The 23288-nt window shown below is 59.1% G+C and overlaps 1 protein-coding gene across 1 annotated transcript in view; it reads right to left on the bottom strand.

Moving 5' to 3' along the window:
- LOC134884584 (solute carrier family 2, facilitated glucose transporter member 9-like) overlaps window positions 1-23288 on the bottom strand; it is a 150124-nt gene that overhangs the window by 39806 nt on the left and 87030 nt on the right. The window contains exon 7 of the mRNA XM_063913000.1: window positions 22589-22776. Within this exon, the coding sequence (XP_063769070.1) occupies window positions 22589-22776 (188 nt within the window). The remainder of the gene's footprint in view (window positions 1-22588; window positions 22777-23288) is intronic.

Genomic DNA, 23288 nt, shown 5'->3' with positions numbered 1-23288 from the left:
AGCCCCATGCTCCATCACTATCCTCAGCACCCTGCCCCATCACTATCCTCAGCACCCTGCCCCATCACTATCCTCAGCCCCCTGGCCCAATCACTATCCTCAGCCCCCTGCCCCATCACTATCCTCTGCCCCATCACCATACTCAGTTCCGTGCCCCATCACCATCCTCAGCCCCCTGCCCCATCACCATCCTCAGCGCCATCACCATCCTCAGCCCCCTGCCCCATCCTCAGCCCCTGCCCCATCACTATCCTCAGCCCCATCACCATCCTCAGCCCCCTGCCCCATCACCATCATCAGCCCCCTGCCCCATCACCATCCTCTGCTCCCTGCCCCATCACCATCCTCTGCCCCCTGCCCCATCACCATCCTCTGCTCCCTGCCCCATCACCATCCTCTGCCCCCAGCCCCATCACTATCCTCAGCCCCCAGCCCCATCACCATCCTTTGCCCCCTGCCCCATCCTCAGCCCCCTGCCCCATCACCATCCTCAGCCCCCTGCCCCATCACTATCCTCAGCATTCTGCCCCATCACCATCCTCTGCCCCCTGCCCCATCACTATCCTCAGCCCCCTGCCCCATCACTATCCTCAGCCCTCTGCCTCATCACTATCCTCAGCCCCATGCTCCATCACTTTCCTCAGCCCTCTGCCCCATCACTATCCTCAGCCCCCTGCCCCAATCACTATCCTCAGCCCCCTGCCCCATCACTATCCTCTGCCCTCTGCCTCATCACTATCCTCAGCCCTCTGCCTCATCACTATCCTCAGCCCTCTGCCCCATCACTTTCCTCAGCCCCCTGCCCCAATCACTATCCTCAGCCCCCTGCCCCAATCACTATCCTCAGCCCCCTGCCCCAATCACTATCCTCAGCCCCCTGCCCCAATCACTATCCTCAGCCCCCTGCCCCAATCACTATCCTCAGCCCCCTGCCCCATCACCATACTCAGTCCCATGCCCCATCACCATCCTCAGCCCCCTGCCCCATCACCATCCTCAGCGCCATCACCATCCTCAGCCCCCTGCCCCATCACTATCCTCAGCCCTCTGCCCCATCACTATCCTCAGCCCCATCACTATCCTCAGCCCCCTGCCCCAATCACTATCCTCAGCCCCCTGCCCCAATCACTATCCTCAGCCCCCTGCCCCATCACTATCCTCTGCCCCCTGCCCCATCACCATACTCAGTCCCATGCCCCATCACCATCCTCAGCCCCCTGCCCCATCACCATCCTCAGCGCCATCACCATCCTCAGCCCCCTGCCCCATCACTATCCTCAGCCCCATCACCATCCTCAGCCGCCTGCCCCATCACCATCATCAGCCCCCTGCCCCATCACCATCCTCTGCTCCCTGCCCCATCACCATCCTCTGCCCCCTGCCCCATCCTCAGCCCCAAGCCCCATCACCATCCTCTGCCCCATCACCATCCTCTGCCCCCTGCCCCATCACTATCCTCAGCATTCTGCCCCATCACCATCCTCTGCCCCCTGCCCCATCACTATCCTCAGCCCCCTGCCCCATCACTATCCTCAGCCCTCTGCCTCATCACTATCCTCAGCCCCATGCTCCATCACTTTCCTCAGCCCTCTGCCCCATCACTATCCTCAGCCCCCTGCCCCAATCACTATCCTCTGCCCCCTGCCCCATCACTATCCTCTGCCCCATCACCATCCTCTGCCCCATCACTATCCTCTGCCCCATCACCATCCTCTGCCCCATCACCATCCTCTGCCCCATCACCATCCTCTGCCCCCTGCCCCATCACTATCCTCAGTCCCTTCACCATCCTCTGCCCCATCACCATCCTCATCCCCCTGCCACATCACCATCCTCTGCTCCCGGCCCCATCACCATCCTCTGCCCCCTGTCCCATCCTCAGCCCCCTGCCCCATCACTATCCTCAGCCCCCAGCCCCATCACCATTCTCTGCCCCATCACCATCCTCTGCTCCCTGCCCCATCTTCAGCCCCCTACCCCATCCTCAGCCCCCTGCCCATTCACCATCCTCAGCCCCCTGCCCCATCACCATCCTCTGCCCCCTGCCCCATCACTATCCTCAGCCCCCTGCCCAATCACTATCCTCAGCCCCCTGCCCCAATCACTCTCCTCTGCCCCCTGCCCCATCACCATCCTCAGTCCCGTGCCCCATCACCATCCTCAGTCCCGTGCCCCATCACCATCCTCAGCCCCCTGCCCCATCACCATCCTCTGCCCCATCACCATCCTCTGCCCCATCACCATCCTCTGCCCCATCACCATTCTCTGCCCCATCACCATCCTCTGCCCATGCCCCATCCTCTGCCCCTGCCCCATCCTCAGCATTCTGCCCCATCACTATCCTCAGCATTCTGCCCCATCACCATCCTCTGCCCCCTGCCCCATCACTATCCTCAGCCCCCTGCCCCATCACTATCCTCAGCCCTCTGCCTCATCACTATCCTCAGCCCATGCTCCATCACTTTCCTCAGCCCTCTGCCCCATCACTATCCTCAGCCCCCTGTCCCAATCACTATCCTCAGCCCCCTGCCCCATCACCATCCTCTGCCCCTGCCCCATCCTCAGCCCCATGCCCCATCACTAACCTCAGCCCCATCAACATCCTCTGCCCCATCACCATCCTCTGCCCCCTGCCCCATCCTCAGCCCCCTGCCCCATCCTCAGCCCCCTGCCCCATCACCATCCTCAGCCCCCTGCTCCATCACTATCCTCAGCCCCCTGCTCCATCACTATCCTCAGCCTTCTGCCCCATCACTATCATCAGCCCCATGCTCCATCACTATCCTTAGCCCTCTGCCCCATCACTATCCTCAGCACCCTGCCACATCACTATCCTCAACCCCCTGCCCCAATCACTAGCCTCAGCCCCCTGCCCCAATCACTATCCTCAGCCCCCTGCCCCATCACTATCCTCTGCCCCATCACCATCCTCTGCTCCCTGCCCCATCACCATCCTCTGCCCCCTGCCCCATCCTCAGCCCCATCACTATCCTGAGCCCCCAGCCCCATCACCATCCTCTGCCCATCACCATCCTCAGCCCCTTGCACTATCACCATCCTCTGCCCCCTGCTCCATCACTATCCTCAGCCCTCTGCACCATCACTATCCTCTGCCCCATGCTCAATCACTATCCTCAGCCCCCTGCCCCAATCACTATCCTCAGCCCCCTGCCCCAATCACTCTCCTCTGCCCCCTGCCCCATCACTATCCTCTGCCCCATCACCATCCTCAGTCCCCTGCCCCATCACCATCCTCAGCCCCTGCCCCATCACCATCCTCTGCCCCCTGCCCCATCCTCAGCCCAAGCCCCATCACCATCCTCTGCCCCATCACCATCCTCTGCCCCCTGCCCCATCACTATCCTCAGCATTCTGCCCCATCACCATCCTCTGCCCCCTGCCCCATCACTATCCTCAGCCCCCTGCCCATCACTATCCTCAGCCCTCTGCCTCATCACTATCCTCAGCCCCATGCTCCATCACTTTCCTCAGCCCTCTAACCCATCACTATCCTCAGCCCCCTGCCCCAATCACTATCCTCTGCCCCCTGCCCCATCACTATCCTCTGCCCCATCACCATCCTCTGCCCCATCACCATCCTCTGCCCCATCACCATCCTCTGCCCCATCACCATCCTCTGCCCCATCATATCACAATCCTCAGTCCCATCACCATCCTCTGCCCCATCACCATCCTCTGCCCCATCACCATCCTCTGCTCCCGGCCCCATCACCATCCTCTGCCCCCTGTCCCATCCTCAGCCCCCTGCCCCATCACTATCCTCAGCCCCCAGCCCCATCACCATTCTCTGCCCCATCACCATCCTCTGCTCCCTGCCCCATCTTCAGCCCCCTACCCCATCCTCAGCCCCCTGCCCATTCACCATCCTCAGCCCCCTGCCCCATCACCATCCTCTGCCCCCTGCCCCATCACTATCCTCAGCCCCCTGCCCCAATCACTATCCTCAGCCCCCTGCCCCAATCACTCTCCTCTGCCCCCTGCCCCATCACCATCCTCAGTCCCGTGCCCCATCACCATCCTCAGTCCCGTGCCCCATCACCATCCTCAGTCCCGTGCCCCATCACCATCCTCAGTCCCGTGCCCCATCACCATCCTCAGCCCCCTGCCCCATCACCATCCTCTGCCCCATCACCATCCTCTGCCCCATCACCATCCTCTGCCCCATGCCCCATCCTCTGCCCCCTGCCCCATCCTCAGCCCCCTGCCCCATCACCATCCTCAGCCCCCTGCCCCATCACTATCCTCAGCATTCTGCCCCATCACCATCCTCTGCCCCCTGCCCCATCACTATCCTCAGCCCCCTGCCCCATCACTATCCTCAGCCCTCTGCCTCATCACTATCCTCAGCCCCATGCTCCATCACTTTCCTCAGCCCTCTGCCCCATCACTATCCTCAGCCCCTGTCCCAATCACTATCCTCAGCCCCCTGCCCCATCACCATCCTCTGCCCCTGCCCCATCCTCAGCCCCATGCCCCATCACTAACCTCAGCCCCATCAACATCCTCTGCCCCATCACCATCCTCTGCCCCCTGCCCCATCCTCAGCCCCCTGCCCCATCCTCAGCCCCCTGCCCCATCACCATCCTCAGCACCCTGCCACATCACTATCCTCAACCCCCTGCCCCAATCACTAGCCTCAGCCCCCTGCCCCAATCACTATCCTCAGCCCCCTGCCCCATCACTATCCTCTGCCCCCTGCACCATCACCATCCTCTGCTCCCTGCCCCATCACCATCCTCTGCCCCTGCCCCATCCTCAGCCCCCAGCCCCATCACTATCCTGAGCCCCCAGCCCCAACACCATCCTCTGCCCCATCACCATCCTCAGCCCCTTGCACTATCACCATCCTCTGCCCCCTGCTCCATCACTATCCTCTGCCCCATGCTCAATCACTATCCTCTGCCCCATGCTCAATCACTATCCTCAGCCCCTGCCCCAATCACTATCCTCAGCCCCCTGCCCCAATCACTCTCCTCTGCCCCCTGCCCATCACTATCCTCTGCCCCATCACCATCCTCAGTCCCGTGCCCCATCACCATCCTCAGCCCCCTGCCCCATCACCATCCTCAGCCCCCAGCCCCATCACCATCCTCAGCCCCATCACCATCCTCAGCCCCATCACCATCCTCAGCCCTCTGCCCCATCCTCAGCCCCCTGCCCCATCACTATCCTCAGTCCCATCACCATCCTCAGCCCCCTGCCCCATCACCATCCTCAGCCCCATCACCATCCTCTGCTCCCTGCCCCATCACCATCCTCTGCCCCCTGCCCCATCCTCAGCCCCCTGCCCCATCACTATACTCAGCCCCAGCCCCATCACCATCCTCTGCCCCCTGCCCCATCCTCTGCCCCATCACTATCCTCAGCCCCCTGCCCCATCACTATCCTCAGCCCCCTACCCCATCACTGTCCTCAGCCCCCTACCCCATCACTTTCCTCAGCCCTCTGCCCCATCACTATCCTCTGCCCCCTGCCCCATCACTATCCTCAGCCCCCTGCCCCATCACTATCCTCAGCCCCCTGCCCCATCACTATCCTCAGCCCCCTGCCCCATCACTATCCTCTGCCCCCTGCCCCATCACTATTTTCTGCCCACTGCCCCATTACCATCCTCAGCCCCCTGCCCCATCACCATCCTCAGCCCCCTGCCCCATCCTCAGCCCCTGCCCCATCACTATCCTCAGCCCCATCACCATCCTCAGCCCCCTGCCCCATCACCATCCTTAGCCCCCTTCCCCATTACCATCCTCGGCCCCATCACCATCCTCTGCATCCTGCACCATCACCATCCTCTGCACCCTGCCCCATCACCATACTCTGCCCCCTGCCCCATCACTATCCTCAGCCCCCTGCCCCATCACTATCCTCAGCCCCCTGCTCCATCACTATCCTCAGCCCCATGCTCCATCACTATCCTCAGCCCTCTGCCCCATCACTATCCTCAGCCCATCACTAACCTCAGCCCCCTGCCCCAATCACTATCCTCAGCCCCCTGCCCCAATCACTATCCTCAGCCCCTGCCCCATCACTATCCTCTGCCCCATCACCATACTCAGTCCCGTGCCCCATCACCATCCTCAGCCCCCTGCCCCATCACCATCCTCAGCGCCATCACCATCCTCAGCCCCCTGCCCCATCACTATCCTCAGCCCCATCACCATCCTCAGCCGCCTGCCCCATCACCATCATCAGCCCCCTGCCTCATCACCATCCTCTGCTCCCTGCCCCATCACCATCCTCTGCCCCCTGCCCCATCCTCAGCCCCCAGCCCCATCACCATCCTCTGCCCCATCACCATCCTCTGCCCCCTGCCCCATCACTATCCTCAGCATTCTGCCCCATCACCATCCTCTGCCCCCTGCCCCATCACTATCCTCAGCCCCCTGCCCCATCACTATCCTCAGCCCTCTGCCTCATCACTTTCCTCAGCCCATGCTCCATCACTTTCCTCAGCCCTCTGCCCCATCACTATCCTCAGCCCCCTGCCCCAATCACTATCCTCTGCCCCCTGCCCATCACCATCCTCTGCCCCATCACCATCCTCTGCCCCATCACCATCCTCTGCCCCATCACCATCCTCTGCCCATCACCATCCTCTGCCCCATCACCATCCTCTGCCCCCTGCCCCATCACTATCCTCAGTCCCATCACCATCCTCTGACCCATCACCATCCTCTGCCCATCACCATCCTCATCCCCTGCCACATCACCATCCTCTGCTCCCGGCCCCATCACCATCCTCTGCCCCCTGTCCCATCCTCAGCCCCCTGCCCCATCACTATCCTCAGCCCCCAGCCCCATCACCATTCTCTGCCCCATCACCATCCTCTGCTCCCTGCCCCATCTTCAGCCCCCTACCCCATCCTCAGCCCCCTGCCCATTCACCATCCTCAGCCCCCTGCCCCATCACCATCATCTGCCCCCTGCCCCATCACTATCCTCAGCCCCCTGCTCCATCACTATATTCAGCCCCATCACCATTCTCTGTCCCATCACCATCCTCTGCCCCAGCCCCATCCTCAGCCCCCTGCCCCATCACCATCCTTAGCCCCCTGCCCCAATCACTATCCTCAGCCCCCTGCCCTATCAGCATCCTCTGCATCATCACCATCCTCTGCCCCATTCCCCATCACCATCCTCTGCCCCCTGCCACATCACTATCCTCATCCCCCTGCCCCATCACTATCCTCAGCCCCCTGCTCCATCACTATACTCAGCCCCCTGCTCCATCACTATCCTCAGCCCTCTGCCCCATCACTATCCTCAGCCCTCTGCCCCATCACTATCCTCAGCCCCCTGCCCCAATCACTATCCTCAGCCCCCTGCCCTATCACCATCCTCTGCATCATCACCATCCTCTGCCCCATTCCCCATCACCATCCTCTGCCCCCTGCCACATCACTATCCTCATCCCCCTGCCCATCACTATCCTCAGCCCCCTGCTCCATCACTATCCTCAGCCCCCTGCTCCATCACTATACTCAGCCCTCTGCCCCATCACTATCCTCAGCCCTCTGCCCCATCACTATCCTCAGCCCCCTGCCCCAATCACTATCCTCAGCCCCCTGCCCCAATCACTATCCTCAGCCCCCTGCCCCATCACTATCCCCACCCCCGTGCCCCATCACTATCCTCTGCCCCATCACCATCCTCAGTCCTGTGCCCCATCACCATCCTCAGCCCCCTGCCCCATCACTATCTTTAGCCCTCTGCCCCATCACTATCCTCAGCCCCCTGCCCCAATCACTATCCTCAGCCCCCTGCCCCAATCACTATCCCCACCCCCTGCCCCATCACTATCCTCTGCCCCATCACCATCCTCTGTCCTGTGCCCCATCACCATCCTCAGCCCCCTGCCCCATCACCATCCTCAGCCCCATCACCATCCTCTGCCCCTTGCCCCATAACTATCCTCAGCCCTATGCCCCATCACTATCCTCTGCCCCATCACTATCCTCTGCCCCCTGCCCCATCACTATTTTCTGCCCACTGCCCCATTACCATCCTCAGCCCCCTGCCCCATCACCATCCTCAGCCCCCAGCCCCCTGCCCCATCCTCAGCCCCCTGCCCCATCACTATCCTCAGCCCCCTGCCCCATCACCATCCTTAGCCCCCTTCCCCATTACCATCCTCGGCCCCATCACCATCCTCTGCATTCTGCACCATCACCATCCTCTGCACCCTGCCCCATCACCAAACTCTGCCCCCTGTCCCATCACTACCCTCAGCCCCCTGCTCCATCACTATCCTCAGCCTTCTGCCCCATCACTATCCTCAGCCCCATGCTCCATCACTATCCTCAGCCCTTTGCCCATCACTATCCTCAGCCCCATCACTATCCTCAGCCCCCTGCTCCAATCACTATCCTCAGCCCCCTGCCCCAATCACTATCCTCTGCCCCCTGCCCCATCACTATCCTCTGCCCCCTGCCCCATCACCATCCTCAGCCCCCTGCCCCATCACCATCCTCAGCCCCCTGCCCCATCACCATCCTCAGCGCCATCACCATCCTCAGCCCCCTGCCCCATCACTATCCTCAGCCCCATCACCATCCTCAGCCGCCTGCCCCATCACCATCAAAAGCCCCCTGCCCCATCACCATCCTCTGCTCCCTGACCCATCACCATCCTCTGCCCCCTGCCCCATCCTCAGCCCCCAGCCCCATCACCATCCTCTGCCCCATCACCATCCTCTGCCCCCTGCCCCATCACTATCCTCAGCATTCTGCCCCATCACCATCCTCTGCCCCCTGCCCCATCACTATCCTCAGCCCCCTGCCCCATCACTATCCTCAGCCCTCTGCCTCATCACTATCCTCAGCCCCATGCTCCATCACTTTCCTCAGCCCTCTGCCCCATCACTATCCTCAGCCCCCTGCCCCAATCACTATCCTCAGCCCCCTGCCCCATCACCATCCTCTGCCCCATCACCATCCTCTGCCCCATCACCATCCTCTGCCCATCACCATCCTCTGCCCCCTGCCCCATCACTATCCTCAGTCCCTTCACCATCCTCTGCCCCATCACCATCCTCATCCCCCTGCCACATCACCATCCTCTGCCCCCTGTCCCATCCTCAGCCCCCTGCCCCATCACTATCCTCAGCCCCCAGCCCCATCACCATTCTCTGCCCCATCACCATCCTCTGCTCCCTGCCCCATCTTCAGCCCCTACCCCATCCTCAGCCCCCTGCCCCATCACCATCCTCAGCCCCCTGCCCCATCACCATCCTCTGCCCCCTGCCCCATCACTATCCTCAGCCCCCTGCTCCATCACTATATTCAGCCCCATCACCATTCTCTGCCCCATCACCATCCTCTGCCCCCAGCCCCATCCTCAGCCCCCTGCCCCATCACCATCCTTAGCCCCCTGCCCCAATCACTATCCTCTGCCCCCTGCCCTATCACCATCCTCTGCATCATCACCATCCTCTGCCCCATTCCCCATCACCATCCTCTGCCCCCTGCCACATCACTATCCTCATCCCCCTGCCCCATCACTATCCTCAGCCCCGTGCTCCATCACTATACTCAGCCCCCTGCTCCATCACTATACTCAGCCCCCTGCTCCATCACTATCCTCAGCCCTCTGCCCCATCACTATACTCAGCCCCCTGCTCCATCACTATACTCAGCCCCCTACTCCATCACTATACTCAGCCCTCTGCCCCATCACTATCCTCAGCCCTCTGCCCCATCACTATCCTCAGCCCCCTGCCCCAATCACTATCCTCAGCCCCCTGCCCTATCACCATCCTCTGCATCATCACCATCCTCTGCCCCATTCCCCATCACCATCCTCAGCCCCCTGCCCCATCACCATCCTCTGCCCCTGCCCCATCACTATCCTCAGCCCCCTGCTCCATCACTATATTCAGCCCCATCACCATTCTCTGCCCCATCACCATCCTCTGCCCCCAGCCCCATCCTCAGCCCCCTGCCCCATCACCATCCTTAGCCCCCTGCCCCAATCACTATCCTCTGCCCCCTGCCCTATCACCATCCTCTGCATCATCACCATCCTCTGCCCCATTCCCCATCACCATCCTCTGCCCCCTGCCACATCACTATCCTCATCCCCCTGCCCCATCACTATCCTCAGCCCCCTGCTCCATCACTATACTCAGCCCCCTGCTCCATCACTATCCTCAGCCCTCTGCCCCATCACTATCCTCAGCCCCCTGCCCTATCACCATCCTCTGCATCATCACCATCCTCTGCCCCATTCCCATCACCATCCTCAGCCCCCTGCCCCATCACCATCCTCTGCCCCCTGCCCCATCACTATCCTCAGCCCCCTGCTCCATCACTATATTCAGCCCCATCACCATTCTCTGCCCCATCACCATCCTCTGCCCCAGCCCCATCCTCAGCCCCCTGCCCCATCACCATCCTTAGCCCCCTGCCCCAATCACTATCCTCTGCCCCCTGCCCTATCACCATCCTCTGCATCATCACCATCCTCTGCCCCATTCCCCATCACCATCCTCTCCCCTGCCACATCACTATCCTCATCCCCCTGCCCCATCACTATCCTCAGCCCCCTGCTCCATCACTATACTCAGCCCCCTGCTCCATCACTTTCCTCAGCCCTCTGCCCCATCACTATCCTCAGCCCTCTGCCCCATCACTATCCTCAGCCCCCTGCCCCAATCACTATCCTCAGCCCCCTGCCCCATCACTATCCTCTGCCCCATCACCATCCTCTGCCCCATCACCATCCTCTGCCCCATCACCATCCTCTGCCCCATCACCATCCTCTGCCCCCTGCCCCATCACTATCCTCAGTCCCTTCACCATCCTCTGCCCCATCACCATCCTTATCCCCCTGCCACATCACCATCCTCTGCTCCCCGCCCCATCACCATCCTCTGCCCCCTGTCCCATCCTCAGCCCCCTGCCCCATCACTATCCTCAGCCCCAGCCCCATCGCCATTCTCTGCCCCATCACCATCCTCTGCTCCCTGCCCCATCTTCAGCCCCCTACCCCATCCTCAGCCCCCTGCCCCATCACCATCCTCAGCCCCCTGCCCCATCACCATCCTCTGCCCCCTGCCCCATCACTATCCTCAGCCCCCTGCTCCATCACTATATTCAGCCCCATCACCATTCTCTGCCCCATCACCATCCTCTGCCCCCAGCCCCATCCTCAGCCCCCTGCCCCATCACCATCCTTAGCCCCCTGCCCCAATCACTATCCTCTGCCCCCTGCCCTATCACCATCCTCTGCATCATCACCATCCTCTGCCCCATTCCCCATCACCATTCTCTGCCCCCTGCCACATCACTATCCTCATCCCCCTGCCCCATCACTATCCTCAGCCCCGTGCTCCATCACTATACTCAGCCCCCTGCTCCATCACTATACTCAGCCCCCTGCTCCATCACTATCCTCAGCCCCCTGCTCCATCACTATCCTCAGCCCTCTGCCCCATCACTATCCTCAGCCCCCTGCTCCATCACTATACTCAGCCCTCTGCCCCACCACTATCCTCAGCCCTCTGCCCCATCACTATCCTCAGCCCCCTGCCCTATCACCATCCTCTGCATCATCACCATCCTCTGCCCCATTCCCCATCACCATCCTCAGCCCCCTGCCCCATCACCATCCTCTGCCCCCTGCCCCATCACTATCCTCAGCCCCCTGCTCCATCACTATATTCAGCCCCATCACCATTCTCTGCCCCATCACCATCCTCTGCCCCCAGCCCCATCCTCAGCCCCCTGCCCCATCACCATCCTTAGCCCCCTGCCCCAATCACTATCCTCTGCCCCCTGCCCTATCACCATCCTCTGCATCATCACCATCCTCTGCCCCATTCCCCATCACCATCCTCTGCCCCCTGCCACATCACTATCCTCATCCCCCTGCCCCATCACTATCCTCAGCCCCCTGCTCCATCACTATACTCAGCCCCCTGCTCCATCACTTTCCTCAGCCCTCTGCCCCATCACTATCCTCAGCCCCCTGCCCCAATCACTATCCTCAGCCCCCTGCCCCATCACTATCCTCTGCCCCATCACCATCCTCTGCCCCATCACCATCCTCTGCCCCATCACCATCCTCTGCCCCATCACCATCCTCTGCCCCCTGCCCCATCACTATCCTCAGTCCCTTCACCATCCTCTGCCCCATCACCATCCTTATCCCCCTGCCACATCACCATCCTCTGCTCCCCGCCCCATCACCATCCTCTGCCCCCTGTCCCATCCTCAGCCCCCTGCCCCATCACTATCCTCAGCCCCCAGCCCCATCGCCATTCTCTGCCCCATCACCATCCTCTGCTCCCTGCCCCATCTTCAGCCCCCTACCCCATCCTCAGCCCCCTGCCCCATCACCATCCTCAGCCCCCTGCCCCATCACCATCCTCTGCCCCCTGCCCCATCACTATCCTCAGCCCCCTGCTCCATCACTATATTCAGCCCCATCACCATTCTCTGCCCCATCACCATCCTCTGCCCCCAGCCCCATCCTCAGCCCCCTGCCCCATCACCATCCTTAGCCCCCTGCCCCAATCACTATCCTCTGCCCCCTGCCCTATCACCATCCTCTGCATCATCACCATCCTCTGCCCCATTCCCCATCACCATTCTCTGCCCCCTGCCACATCACTATCCTCATCCCCCTGCCCCATCACTATCCTCAGCCCCGTGCTCCATCACTATACTCAGCCCCCTGCTCCATCACTATACTCAGCCCCCTGCTCCATCACTATCCTCAGCCCTCTGCCCCATCACTATCCTCAGCCCCCTGCTCCATCACTATACTCAGCCCCCTACTCCATCACTATACTCAGCCCTCTGCCCCATCACTATCCTCAGCCCTCTGCCCCATCACTATCCTCAGCCCCCTGCCCCAATCACTATCCTCAGCCCCCTGCCCTATCACCATCCTCTGCATCATCACCATCCTCTGCCCCATTCCCCATCACCATCCTCTGCCCCCTGCCCCAATCACTATCCTCAGCCCCCTGCCCCATCACTATATTCAGCCCCCTGCTCCATCACTATACTCAGCCCCCTGCCCCAATCACTATCCTCAGCCCCCTGCCCCATCACTATCCTCTGCCCCATCACCATCCTCTGCCCCATCACCATCCTCTGCCCCATCACCATCCTCTGCCCCATCACCATCCTCTGCCCCCTGCCCCATCACTATCCTCAGTCCCTTCACCATCCTCTGCCCCATCACCATCCTCATCCCCCTGCCACATCACCATCCTCTGCTCCCCGCCCCATCACCATCCTCTGCCCCCTGTCCCATCCTCAGCCCCCTGCCCCATCACTATCCTCAGCCCCCAGCCCCATCACCATTCTCTGCCCCATCACCATCCTCTGCTCCCTGCCCCATCTTCAGCCCCCTACCCCATCCTCAGCCCCCTGCCCCATCACCATCCTCTGCCCCCTGCCCCATCACTATCCTCAGCCCCCTGCTCCATCACTATATTCAGCCCCATCACCATTCTCTGCCCCATCACCATCCTCTGCCCCCAGCCCCATCCTCAGCCCCCTGCCCCATCACCATCCTTAGCCCCCTGCCCCAATCACTATCCTCTGCCCCCTGCCCTATCACCATCCTCTGCATCATCACCATCCTCTGCCCCATTCCCCATCACCATCCTCTGCCCCCTGCCACATCACTATCCTCATCCCCCTGCCCCATCACTATCCTCAGCCCCGTGCTCCATCACTATACTCAGCCCCCTGCTCCATCACTATACTCAGCCCCCTGCTCCATCACTATCCTCAGCCCTCTGCCCCATCACTATCCTCAGCCCCCTGCCCTATCACCATCCTCTGCATCATCACCATCCTCTGCCCCATTCCCCATCACCATCCTCAGCCCCCTGCCCCATCACCATCCTCTGCCCCCTGCCCCATCACTATCCTCAGCCCCCTGCTCCATCACTATATTCAGCCCCATCACCATTCTCTGCCCCATCACCATCCTCTGCCCCCAGCCCCATCCTCAGCCCCCTGCCCCATCACCATCCTTAGCCCCCTGCCCCAATCACTATCCTCTGCCCCCTGCCCTATCACCATCCTCTGCATCATCACCATCCTCTGCCCCATTCCCCATCACCATCCTCTGCCCCCTGCCACATCACTATCCTCATCCCCCTGCCCCATCACTATCCTCTGCCCCGTGCTCCATCACTATACTCAGCCCCCTGCTCCATCACTTTCCTCAGCCCTCTGCCCCATCACTATCCTCAGCCCCCTGCCCCAATCACTATCCTCAGCCCCCTGCCCCATCACTATCCTCTGCCCCATCACCATCCTCTGCCCCATCACCATCCTCTGCCCCATCACCATCCTCTGCCCCATCACCATCCTCTGCCCCCTGCCCCATCACTATCCTCAGTCCCTTCACCATCCTCTGCCCCATCACCATCCTCATCCCCCTGCCACATCACCATCCTCTGCTCCCCGCCCCATCACCATCCTCTGCCCCCTGTCCCATCCTCAGCCCCCTGCCCCATCACTATCCTCAGCCCCCAGCCCCATCGCCATTCTCTGCCCCATCACCATCCTCTGCTCCCTGCCCCATCTTCAGCCCCCTACCCCATCCTCAGCCCCCTGCCCCATCACCATCCTCAGCCCCCTGCCCCATCACCATCCTCTGCCCCCTGCCCCATCACTATCCTCAGTCCCCTGCTCCATCACTATATTCAGCCCCATCACCATTCTCTGCCCCATCACCATCCTCTGCCCCCAGCCCCATCCTCAGCCCCCTGCCCCATCACCATCCTTAGCCCCCTGCCCCAATCACTATCCTCTGCCCCCTGCCCTATCACCATCCTCTGCATCATCACCATCCTTGCCCCATTCCCCATCACCATTCTCTGCCCCCTGCCACATCACTATCCTCATCCCCCTGCCCCATCACTATCCTCAGCCCCGTGCTCCATCACTATACTCAGCCCCCTGCTCCATCACTATACTCAGCCCCCTGCTCCATCACTATCCTCAGCCCTCTGCCCCATCACTATCCTCAGCCCCCTGCTCCATCACTATACTCAGCCCCCTACTCCATCACTATACTCAGCCCTCTGCCCCATCACTATCCTCAGCCCCCTGCTCCATCACTATACTCAGCCCCCTACTCCATCACTATACTCAGCCCTCTGCCCCATCACTATCCTCAGCCCCCTGCCCCAATCACTATCCTCAGCCCCCTGCCCTATCACCATCCTCTGCATCATCACCATCCTCTGCCCCATTCCCCATCACCATCCTCTGCCCCCTGCCCCAATCACTATCCTCAGCCCCCTGCCCCATCACTATATTCAGCCCCCTGCTCCATCACTATACTCAGCCCCCTGCCCCAATCACTATCCTCAGCCCCCTGCCCCATCACTATCCTCTGCCCCATCACCATCCTCTGCCCCATCACCATCCTCTGCCCCATCACCATCCTCTGCCCCCTGCCCCATCACTATCCTCAGTCCCTTCACCATCCTCTGCCCCATCACCATCCTCATCCCCCTGCCACATCACCATCCTCTGCTCCCCGCCCCATCACCATCCTCTGCCCCCTGTCCCATCCTCAGCCCCCTGCCCCATCACTATCCTCAGCCCCCAGCCCCATCACCATTCTCTGCCCCATCACCATCCTCTGCTCCCTGCCCCATCTTCAGCCCCCCTACCCCATCCTCAGCCCCCTGCCCCATCACCATCCTCTGCCCCCTGCCCCATCACTATCCTCAGCCCCCTGCTCCATCACTATATTCAGCCCCATCACCATTCTCTGCCCCATCACCATCCTCTGCCCCCAGCCCCATCCTCAGCCCCCTGCCCCATCACCATCCTTAGCCCCCTGCCCCAATCACTATCCTCAGCCCCCTGCCCTATCACTATCCTCTGCCCCATTCCCCATCACCATCCTCTGCCCCCTGCTCCATCACTATACTCAGCCCCCTGCTCCATCACTATACTCAGCCCTCTGCCCCATCACTATACTCAGCCCCCTGCCCCAATCACTATCCTCAGCCCCCTGCCCTATCACCATCCTCTGCATCATCACCATCCTCTGCCCCATCACCATCCTCTGCCCCATTCCCCATCACCATCCTCAGCCCCCTGCCCCATCACCATCCTCTGCCCCCTGCCCCATCACTATCCTCAGCCCCCTGCTCCATCACTATATTCAGCCCCATCACCATTCTCTGCCCCATCACCATCCTCTGCCCCCAGCCCCATCCTCAGCCCCCTGCCCCATCACCATCCTTAGCCCCCTGCCCCAATCACTATCCTCAGCCCCCTGCCCCAATCACTATCCTCAGCCCCCTGCCCTATCACCATCCTCTGCATCATCACCATCCTCTGCCCCATTCCCCATCACTATCCTCATCCCCCTGCCCCATCACTATCCTCATCCCCCTGCCCCATCACTATCCTCATCCCCCTGCCCCATCACTATCCTCATCCCCCTGCCCCATCACTATCCTCAGCCCCCTGCCCCATCACTATCCTCAGCCCCCTGCTCCATCACTATACTCAGCCCCCTGCTCCATCACTATACTCAGCCCTCTGCTCCATCACTATCCTCAGCCCTCTGCCCCATCACTATCCTCAGCCCCCTGCCCCAATCACTATCCTCAGCCCCCTGCCCTATCACCATCCTCTGCATCATCACCATCCTCTGCCCCATTCCCCATCACCATCCTCTGCCCCCTGCCACATCACTATCCTCATCCCCCTGCTCCATCACTATCCTCAGCCCCCTGCTCCATCACTATACTCAGCCCTCTGCCCCATCACTATCCTCAGCCCTCTGCCCCATCACTATCCTCAGCCCTCTGCCCCATCACTATCCTCAGCCCCCTGCCCCAATCACTATAATAATAATAATAATAATAATAATAATAATACTTTATTGTCATCAATAGTTCAATGAACAATCAACGAAACTAAAAAGCAAGCATATACAGAGACCATAAGAACAGAACGAAAAGAGCACTCCCGAACCCAAGACATTCCCAATTGTCAATTTATCTCGGTCCTATCTGGTTTAACATGTTTATTGCTTTTGGGAAAAAGCTACCCCTTATCCGGTTAGTCCGACAAAGAATAGAACGGTAATGCCTATTAGATGGCAACACAGAAAACATCCCCCCATTTGGATGAGATAGATCTCCCAAAATACTTCTCACCTTAGTGAGGAGCCTTTTTTCATATATATCCTGAATACAGGGCAGGCTGACTCCAATTACTCTACTTGCAGTTTTAACCACTCTCTGAAGGGACTTACGTTCTACGGCAGTACAGTTCCCAAACCATACCATAATCCCGTATGTGAGGATACTCTCTAAAATTGCTGAATAAAAGTTTACTAAAATCTCCTTACGTATTCCCGCCATACGCATTTTCCTCAATAAGAACAAGCGTTGTTGGGATTTTTTAACAACACATCGTGTATGGGTACCCCAAGACAGGTCATTGGAGATGTTAATGCCCAGGAATTTAAAGGACTCAACTGTCTCCACAACCTGATTATTTACAACTATAGGACAGGAGGGCTGCTTGTGAGTTTTCCTAAAATCTACAATCATTTCTTTCGTTTTTTTTACGTTTAGAATTAAATGATTAGTTTGACTCCAAGCTTCTAACCTAGCGACCTCAGATCTATATTCTGACTCATCGTCCTTACTTATTAAACCTACGACTGCGATATCATCGGCAAATTTAATAATGTGAACTGACTCCGAATTTGAGAGGCAATCATAGGTAAACAGAGAGTACAACAGGGGACTCAGTACACAACCCTGAGGCACCCCTGTACTGATTACAAGTTCGCTTGACAGGGAATTGTGCAGTCTAACAGATTGGGGCCTGTTGGTCAAGAAATCCAAGATCCATCTACATACAAAATTGTTCAATCCCAACTGAGATAATTTAGACACTAATGATGTTGGGATTACTGTATTAAATGCTGAACTGTAATCCACAAACAGAATTCTCGCAGAGGAACATGTGGATTCTAGATGGGTAGCCACACGATGAATCAAGGTGATAGCAGCGTCATCTGTCGACCTATTTGCTTTATATGCAAATTGAAAAGGATCCAGATTGGCTGGGATACTTTTTTTTTATGTGTCCCATAACCAATCTTTCAAAGGCCTTCATTATAAGAGATGTCAGAGCAATTGGTCGGTAATCGTTTGGCTCACTGGCCTTACCATTTTTGGGGACCGGGACAATAATAGATGACTTGAAACACTTAGGCACATGACAAGTGGCAAGAGAAAGGTTAAAAATTATAGTAAAAATCCCAGCCAACTGCTCAGCACATGTCTTAATAACATTTCCCGGAATCCCATCTGGGCCGGGGGCCTTACCTGATTTAGAACTGGCAAACCACCGTCTAACAGACAATTCATCCAGTACCAGGGGCTCCGCGTTCTCCAGATTCCCATCCCAGTCAACAGGCCCCCTGCCCCAATCACTATCCTCAGCCCCCTGCCCCAATCACTATCCTCAGCCCCCTGCCCCATCACTATCCCCACCCCCCTGCCCCATCACTATCCTCTGCCCCATCACCATCCTCAGTCCTGTGCCCCATCACCATCCTCAGCCCCCTGCCCCATCACCATCCTCAGCCCCATCACTATCCTCTGCCCCTTGCCCCATAACTATCCTCAGCCCTATGCCCCATCACCATTCTCTGCTCCCTGCCCCATCACCATCCTCTGCCCCCTGCCCCATCACCATCCTCTGCCCCATCACCATCCTCAGCCCTCTGCCCCATCACTATCCTCTGTCCCCTGCCCCATCACCATCCTCTGCCCCCTGCCCCATCCTCAGCCCCCTGCCCTATCACTATCCTCAGCCCTCTGCCCCATCACTATCCTCAGCCCCCTGCCTGATCACTATCCTCAGCACCCTGCCCCATCACTATCCTCAGCCCCCTGACCCAATCACTATCCTCTGACCCCTGCCCCATCACTATCCTCTGCCCCCTGCCACATCACCATCCTCAGCCCCGTGCCCCATTACCATCCTAAGCCCCCTGCCCCATCACCATCCTAAGCCCCCTGCCCCATCCTCAGCCCCCTGCCCCATCCTCAGCCCCCTGCCCCATCCTCAGCCCCCTGCCCCATCCTCAGCCCCCTGCACCATCCTCAGCTCCATGCCCCATCACTATCCTCAGCCCCATCACCATCCTCAGCCCCCTGCCCCATCACCATCCTCTGCTCCCTGCCCCATCACCATCCTCTGCCCCCTGCCCCATCACTATCCTCAGCCCCCTGTCCCATCGCCATCGTCAGTCCCCAACCATCACCATCCTCAGCCCCCTGCCCCATCCTTAGCCCCCTGCCCCATCCTCTGCTCCCTGCCCCAATCACCATCCTCAGCCCCCTGCACCAATCACCATCCTCAGCCCCCTGCCCCAATCACCATCCTCAGCCCCCTGCCCCATCACCATCCTCTGCCCCCTGCCCCATCACCATCCTCTGCCCCCTGCCCCATCACCATCCTCTGCCCCCTGCCCCATCACCATCCTCAGCCCCATTACTATCCTCAGCCCCCATCACCATCCTCTGCCCCCTGCCCCATCACCATCCTCTGCCCCCTGCCCCATCACCATCCCCTGCCCCATCACCATCCTCAGCCCCGTCACCATCCCCAGCTCCCTGCCCCATCCTCAGCCCCCTGCCCCATCACTATCCTCAGCCCCATCACCATCCTCTGCCCCCTGCCCCATCACCATCCTTTGCCCCATCACCATCCTCAGCCCCCTCTCCCATCACCATCCTCAGCCCCCTCTCCCATCACCATCCTCTGCCCCCTGCCCCATCACCATCCTTTGCCCCCTGCCCCATTCTCAGCCCCCTGCCCCATCACTATCCTCAGCCCCCTGCCCCATCACTATCCTCATCCCTCTGCCCCATCACCATCCTCAGCCCCCTGCCCCATAACTATCCTCTGCCCCCTGCCCCATTACCGTCCTCAGCCCCCTGACCCATCATTATCCTCAGCCCCCTGCCCCATCCTCAGCCCCCTGCCCCATCACTATCCTCAGCCCCCTGCCCCATCACCATCCTCAGCCCCCTGCCCCATCACCATCCTCAGCCCCCTGCCCCATCACCATCCTCTGCCCCCTGCCCCATCACCATCCTCTGCCCCCTGCCCCATAATTATCCTCAGCCCCCTGCCCCATCACTATCCTCAGCCCCCTGCCCCATCACTATCCTCAGCCCCCTGCCCCATCACTATCCTCAGCCCCCTGCCCCATCACTATCCTCAGCCCCCTGCCCCATCACCATCCTCAGCCCCTTCCCCCATCACTATCCTCTGCCCCCTGCCCCATCACTATCCTCTGCCCCATCACTATCCTCTGCCCCCTGCCCCATCACTATCCTCTGCCCCCTGCCCCATCACTATCCTCTGCCCCCTTCCCCATCACTATCCTCTGCCCCCTGCCCCATCACCATCCTCTGCCCCCTGCCCCATCACCATCCTCTGCCCCCTGCCCCATAATTATCCTCAGCCCCCTGCCCCATCACTATCCTCAGCCCCCTGCCCCATCACTATCCTCAGCCCCCTGCCCCATCACTATCCTCAGCCCCCTGCCCCATCACTATCCTCAGCCCCCTGCCCCATCACTATCCTCAGCCCCCTGCCCCATCACCATCCTCAGCCCCTTCCCCCATCACTATCCTCTGCCCCCTGCCCCATCACTATCCTCTGCCCCATCACTATCCTCTGCCCCCTGCCCCATCACTATCCTCTGCCCCCTGCCCCATCACTATCCTCTGCCCCCTTCCCCATCACTATCCTCTGCCCCCTGCCCCATCACCATCCTCTGCCCCCTGCCCCATCACCATCCTCAGCCCCTTGCCCCATCACTATCCTCTGCCCCCTGCCCCATCACTATCCTCTGCCCCCTTCCCCATCACTATCCTCTGCCCCCTGCCCCATCACCATCCTCTGCCCCTTGCCCCATCACCATCCTCTGCCCCTTGCCCCATCACCATCCTCTGCCCCTTGCCCCATCACTATCCTCTGCCCCCTGCCCCATCACTATCCTCTGCCCCCTGCCCCATCACTATCCTCTGCCCCCTTCCCCATCACTATCCTCTGCCCCCTGCCCCATCACTATCCTCTGCCCCCTGCCCCATCACTATCCTCTGCCCCCTTCCCCATCACTATCCTCTGCCCCCTGCCCCATCACTATCCTCAGCCCCTTGCCCCATCACCATCCTCAGCCGCCTGCCCCATCACTATCCTCAGCCCTCTGCCCCATCACCATCCTCAGCCCCCTGTCCCATCACCATCCTCAGCCCCCTGTCCCATCACCATCCTCAGCCCTCTGCCCCATCACCATCCTCTGTCCTCTGCCCCATCACTATCCTCTGCCCCCTTCCCCATCACTATCCTCTGCCCCCTGCCCCATCACTATCCTCAGCCCCTTGCCCCATCACCATCCTCAGCTGCCTGCCCCATCACTATCCTCAGCCCTCTGCCCCATCACTCTCCTCTGCCCCCTTCCCCATCACCTCCTCAGCCCCCTGCCCCATCACCATCCTCAGCCCTCTGCCCCATGACTATCCTCTGTCCCCTGCCCCATCACTATCCTCAGCCCCCTGCCCCATCACCATCCTCAGCCCCCTGCCCCATCACCATCCTCTGCCCCATCACCATCCCCTTCCCCCATTTCCATACTGATGCCCATCACCATCCTCTGTTCCAGTTTAATGATGTTCTCATACCATTGCCTGCCTCCCCTATGGAGCCGGAGCCTCCTCCTGTGCAGCCACATGGGTGAGGGTAGCTACGCAGGTAGCAGCCGCCAGTCAGAACCCTGCTGTGCATGCTGCTCTGTCTCACTGCTGCTGCCATCCTGGGCCACGTCTGTGAAAAGGCGATGCCAGACTAAAACAACGTGCGGCGTGGGTAACGGTCCCTGCAGCGCCGCCACTGCCCAGCGCCCTCCGAAGTTTCCGGCACCTGGAGCTTGCGCTCGACCGGAACCGCCCTCCCTATGCCTCTGGTTGTAGTAATAATAATAGAGAAATTCTCTTTTCAGAAAAAAAAAAATATTGCCTGCAAACGAAGAACTTTTCATCTGAAGTTAATATGACAGGAAACACACTCATACTACTACTACTACCACCACCACCACCACCACCACGCCGCTTTCTTTTAGCACTGTTCTTAGGTGAGTGTTATTTTTAGAAGGGTTGGGGGAGATGTATCAAATCTTTGAGAGAGATAAAGGTAGAAGTTGCTCAAAGCAACCAATCGGCTTCTAATTGTAATTTTTCTAGCACAGCCTTTCAAAATGATATTCAGAAGCTGATTGATTGGTATGGGCAACTTCTCCACTTTCTCTGTCTCCAAATTTGATAAATCTCCCCCTAAATTCAGACAAAGCCCACAAATGCATGGAGAAAACCCCATGGAGAATTGACCCTGGTTGGAATTTAAGCTATAATCCCAGCTCTGTGAGGCATCAAATTATGTAGGCTAAAATTACTGGTGGGTGTCAATTACTGATCGGTGACAAAGGATCCATGCTATAGAATGCATTTGTTTATTAATATTTGATTAAATCACTTAACTGCATAAATTCCAGAAAGCTGAACGGTGATGGTAATGATGATCACAACATAGAGCTGCCATCGCATGGATGGTTCCTTCACAAGCTCCAGCACAGTCATGTTCTTAGTCTTCTTGTAGTGCTCCTGTTCTGTCAATATCTCATCTATCTCTGGCTGATGGTCTCTATGTCCCCAAATTGTGTCCATAGCTGGGAAAAGGAAGGGCAGAAAATGATTGTAACTAATGGCCTGATTCATGTTTTGTAAGTAAAGCAAAAAAGCAAGCAACTGGGCAAAACCATGTTGTTCTGCATTGGGGCAGATGTGTAGAGAGTTAGATTTGGGTGGGGTGTGTTCAAACTGAAATTGCAGTGTAAAAATAAAGCAGTTAATATTTTCCTTGCACACTTGCTCCCCTTGCATGGCAATATGGTTTGTTCCAGACACAGAGTTATTAAGATTATTATCCTTTATATGATGCCACATGGAATCCGCAGCGCCCAATTACAGAGTAAACAAACAAGCAAAACATGAAGACAGTGACTTACAGTTCAATATAATACAGGACAAACACAGCAGGGACGTGCAGTCAGGGGAGGCAGTGCCTCCCCTGTCATCATTAATGAGTAAAATAATACAAAGAAGATACTTATGACACATAAGTATCTTCTTTATTATTTTACTTATCATTAAAGTGTGCATAATTCGTTTGGGAGGCACC

This window comes from Pseudophryne corroboree, chromosome 1 (assembly GCF_028390025.1).
Source record: "Pseudophryne corroboree isolate aPseCor3 chromosome 1, aPseCor3.hap2, whole genome shotgun sequence".
In the NCBI taxonomy this organism is placed as follows: domain Eukaryota; kingdom Metazoa; phylum Chordata; class Amphibia; order Anura; family Myobatrachidae; genus Pseudophryne; species Pseudophryne corroboree.
The sequence above is the reverse complement of the archived record's forward strand: the minus strand, read 5'-3'. Positions and strand labels throughout refer to the sequence as shown.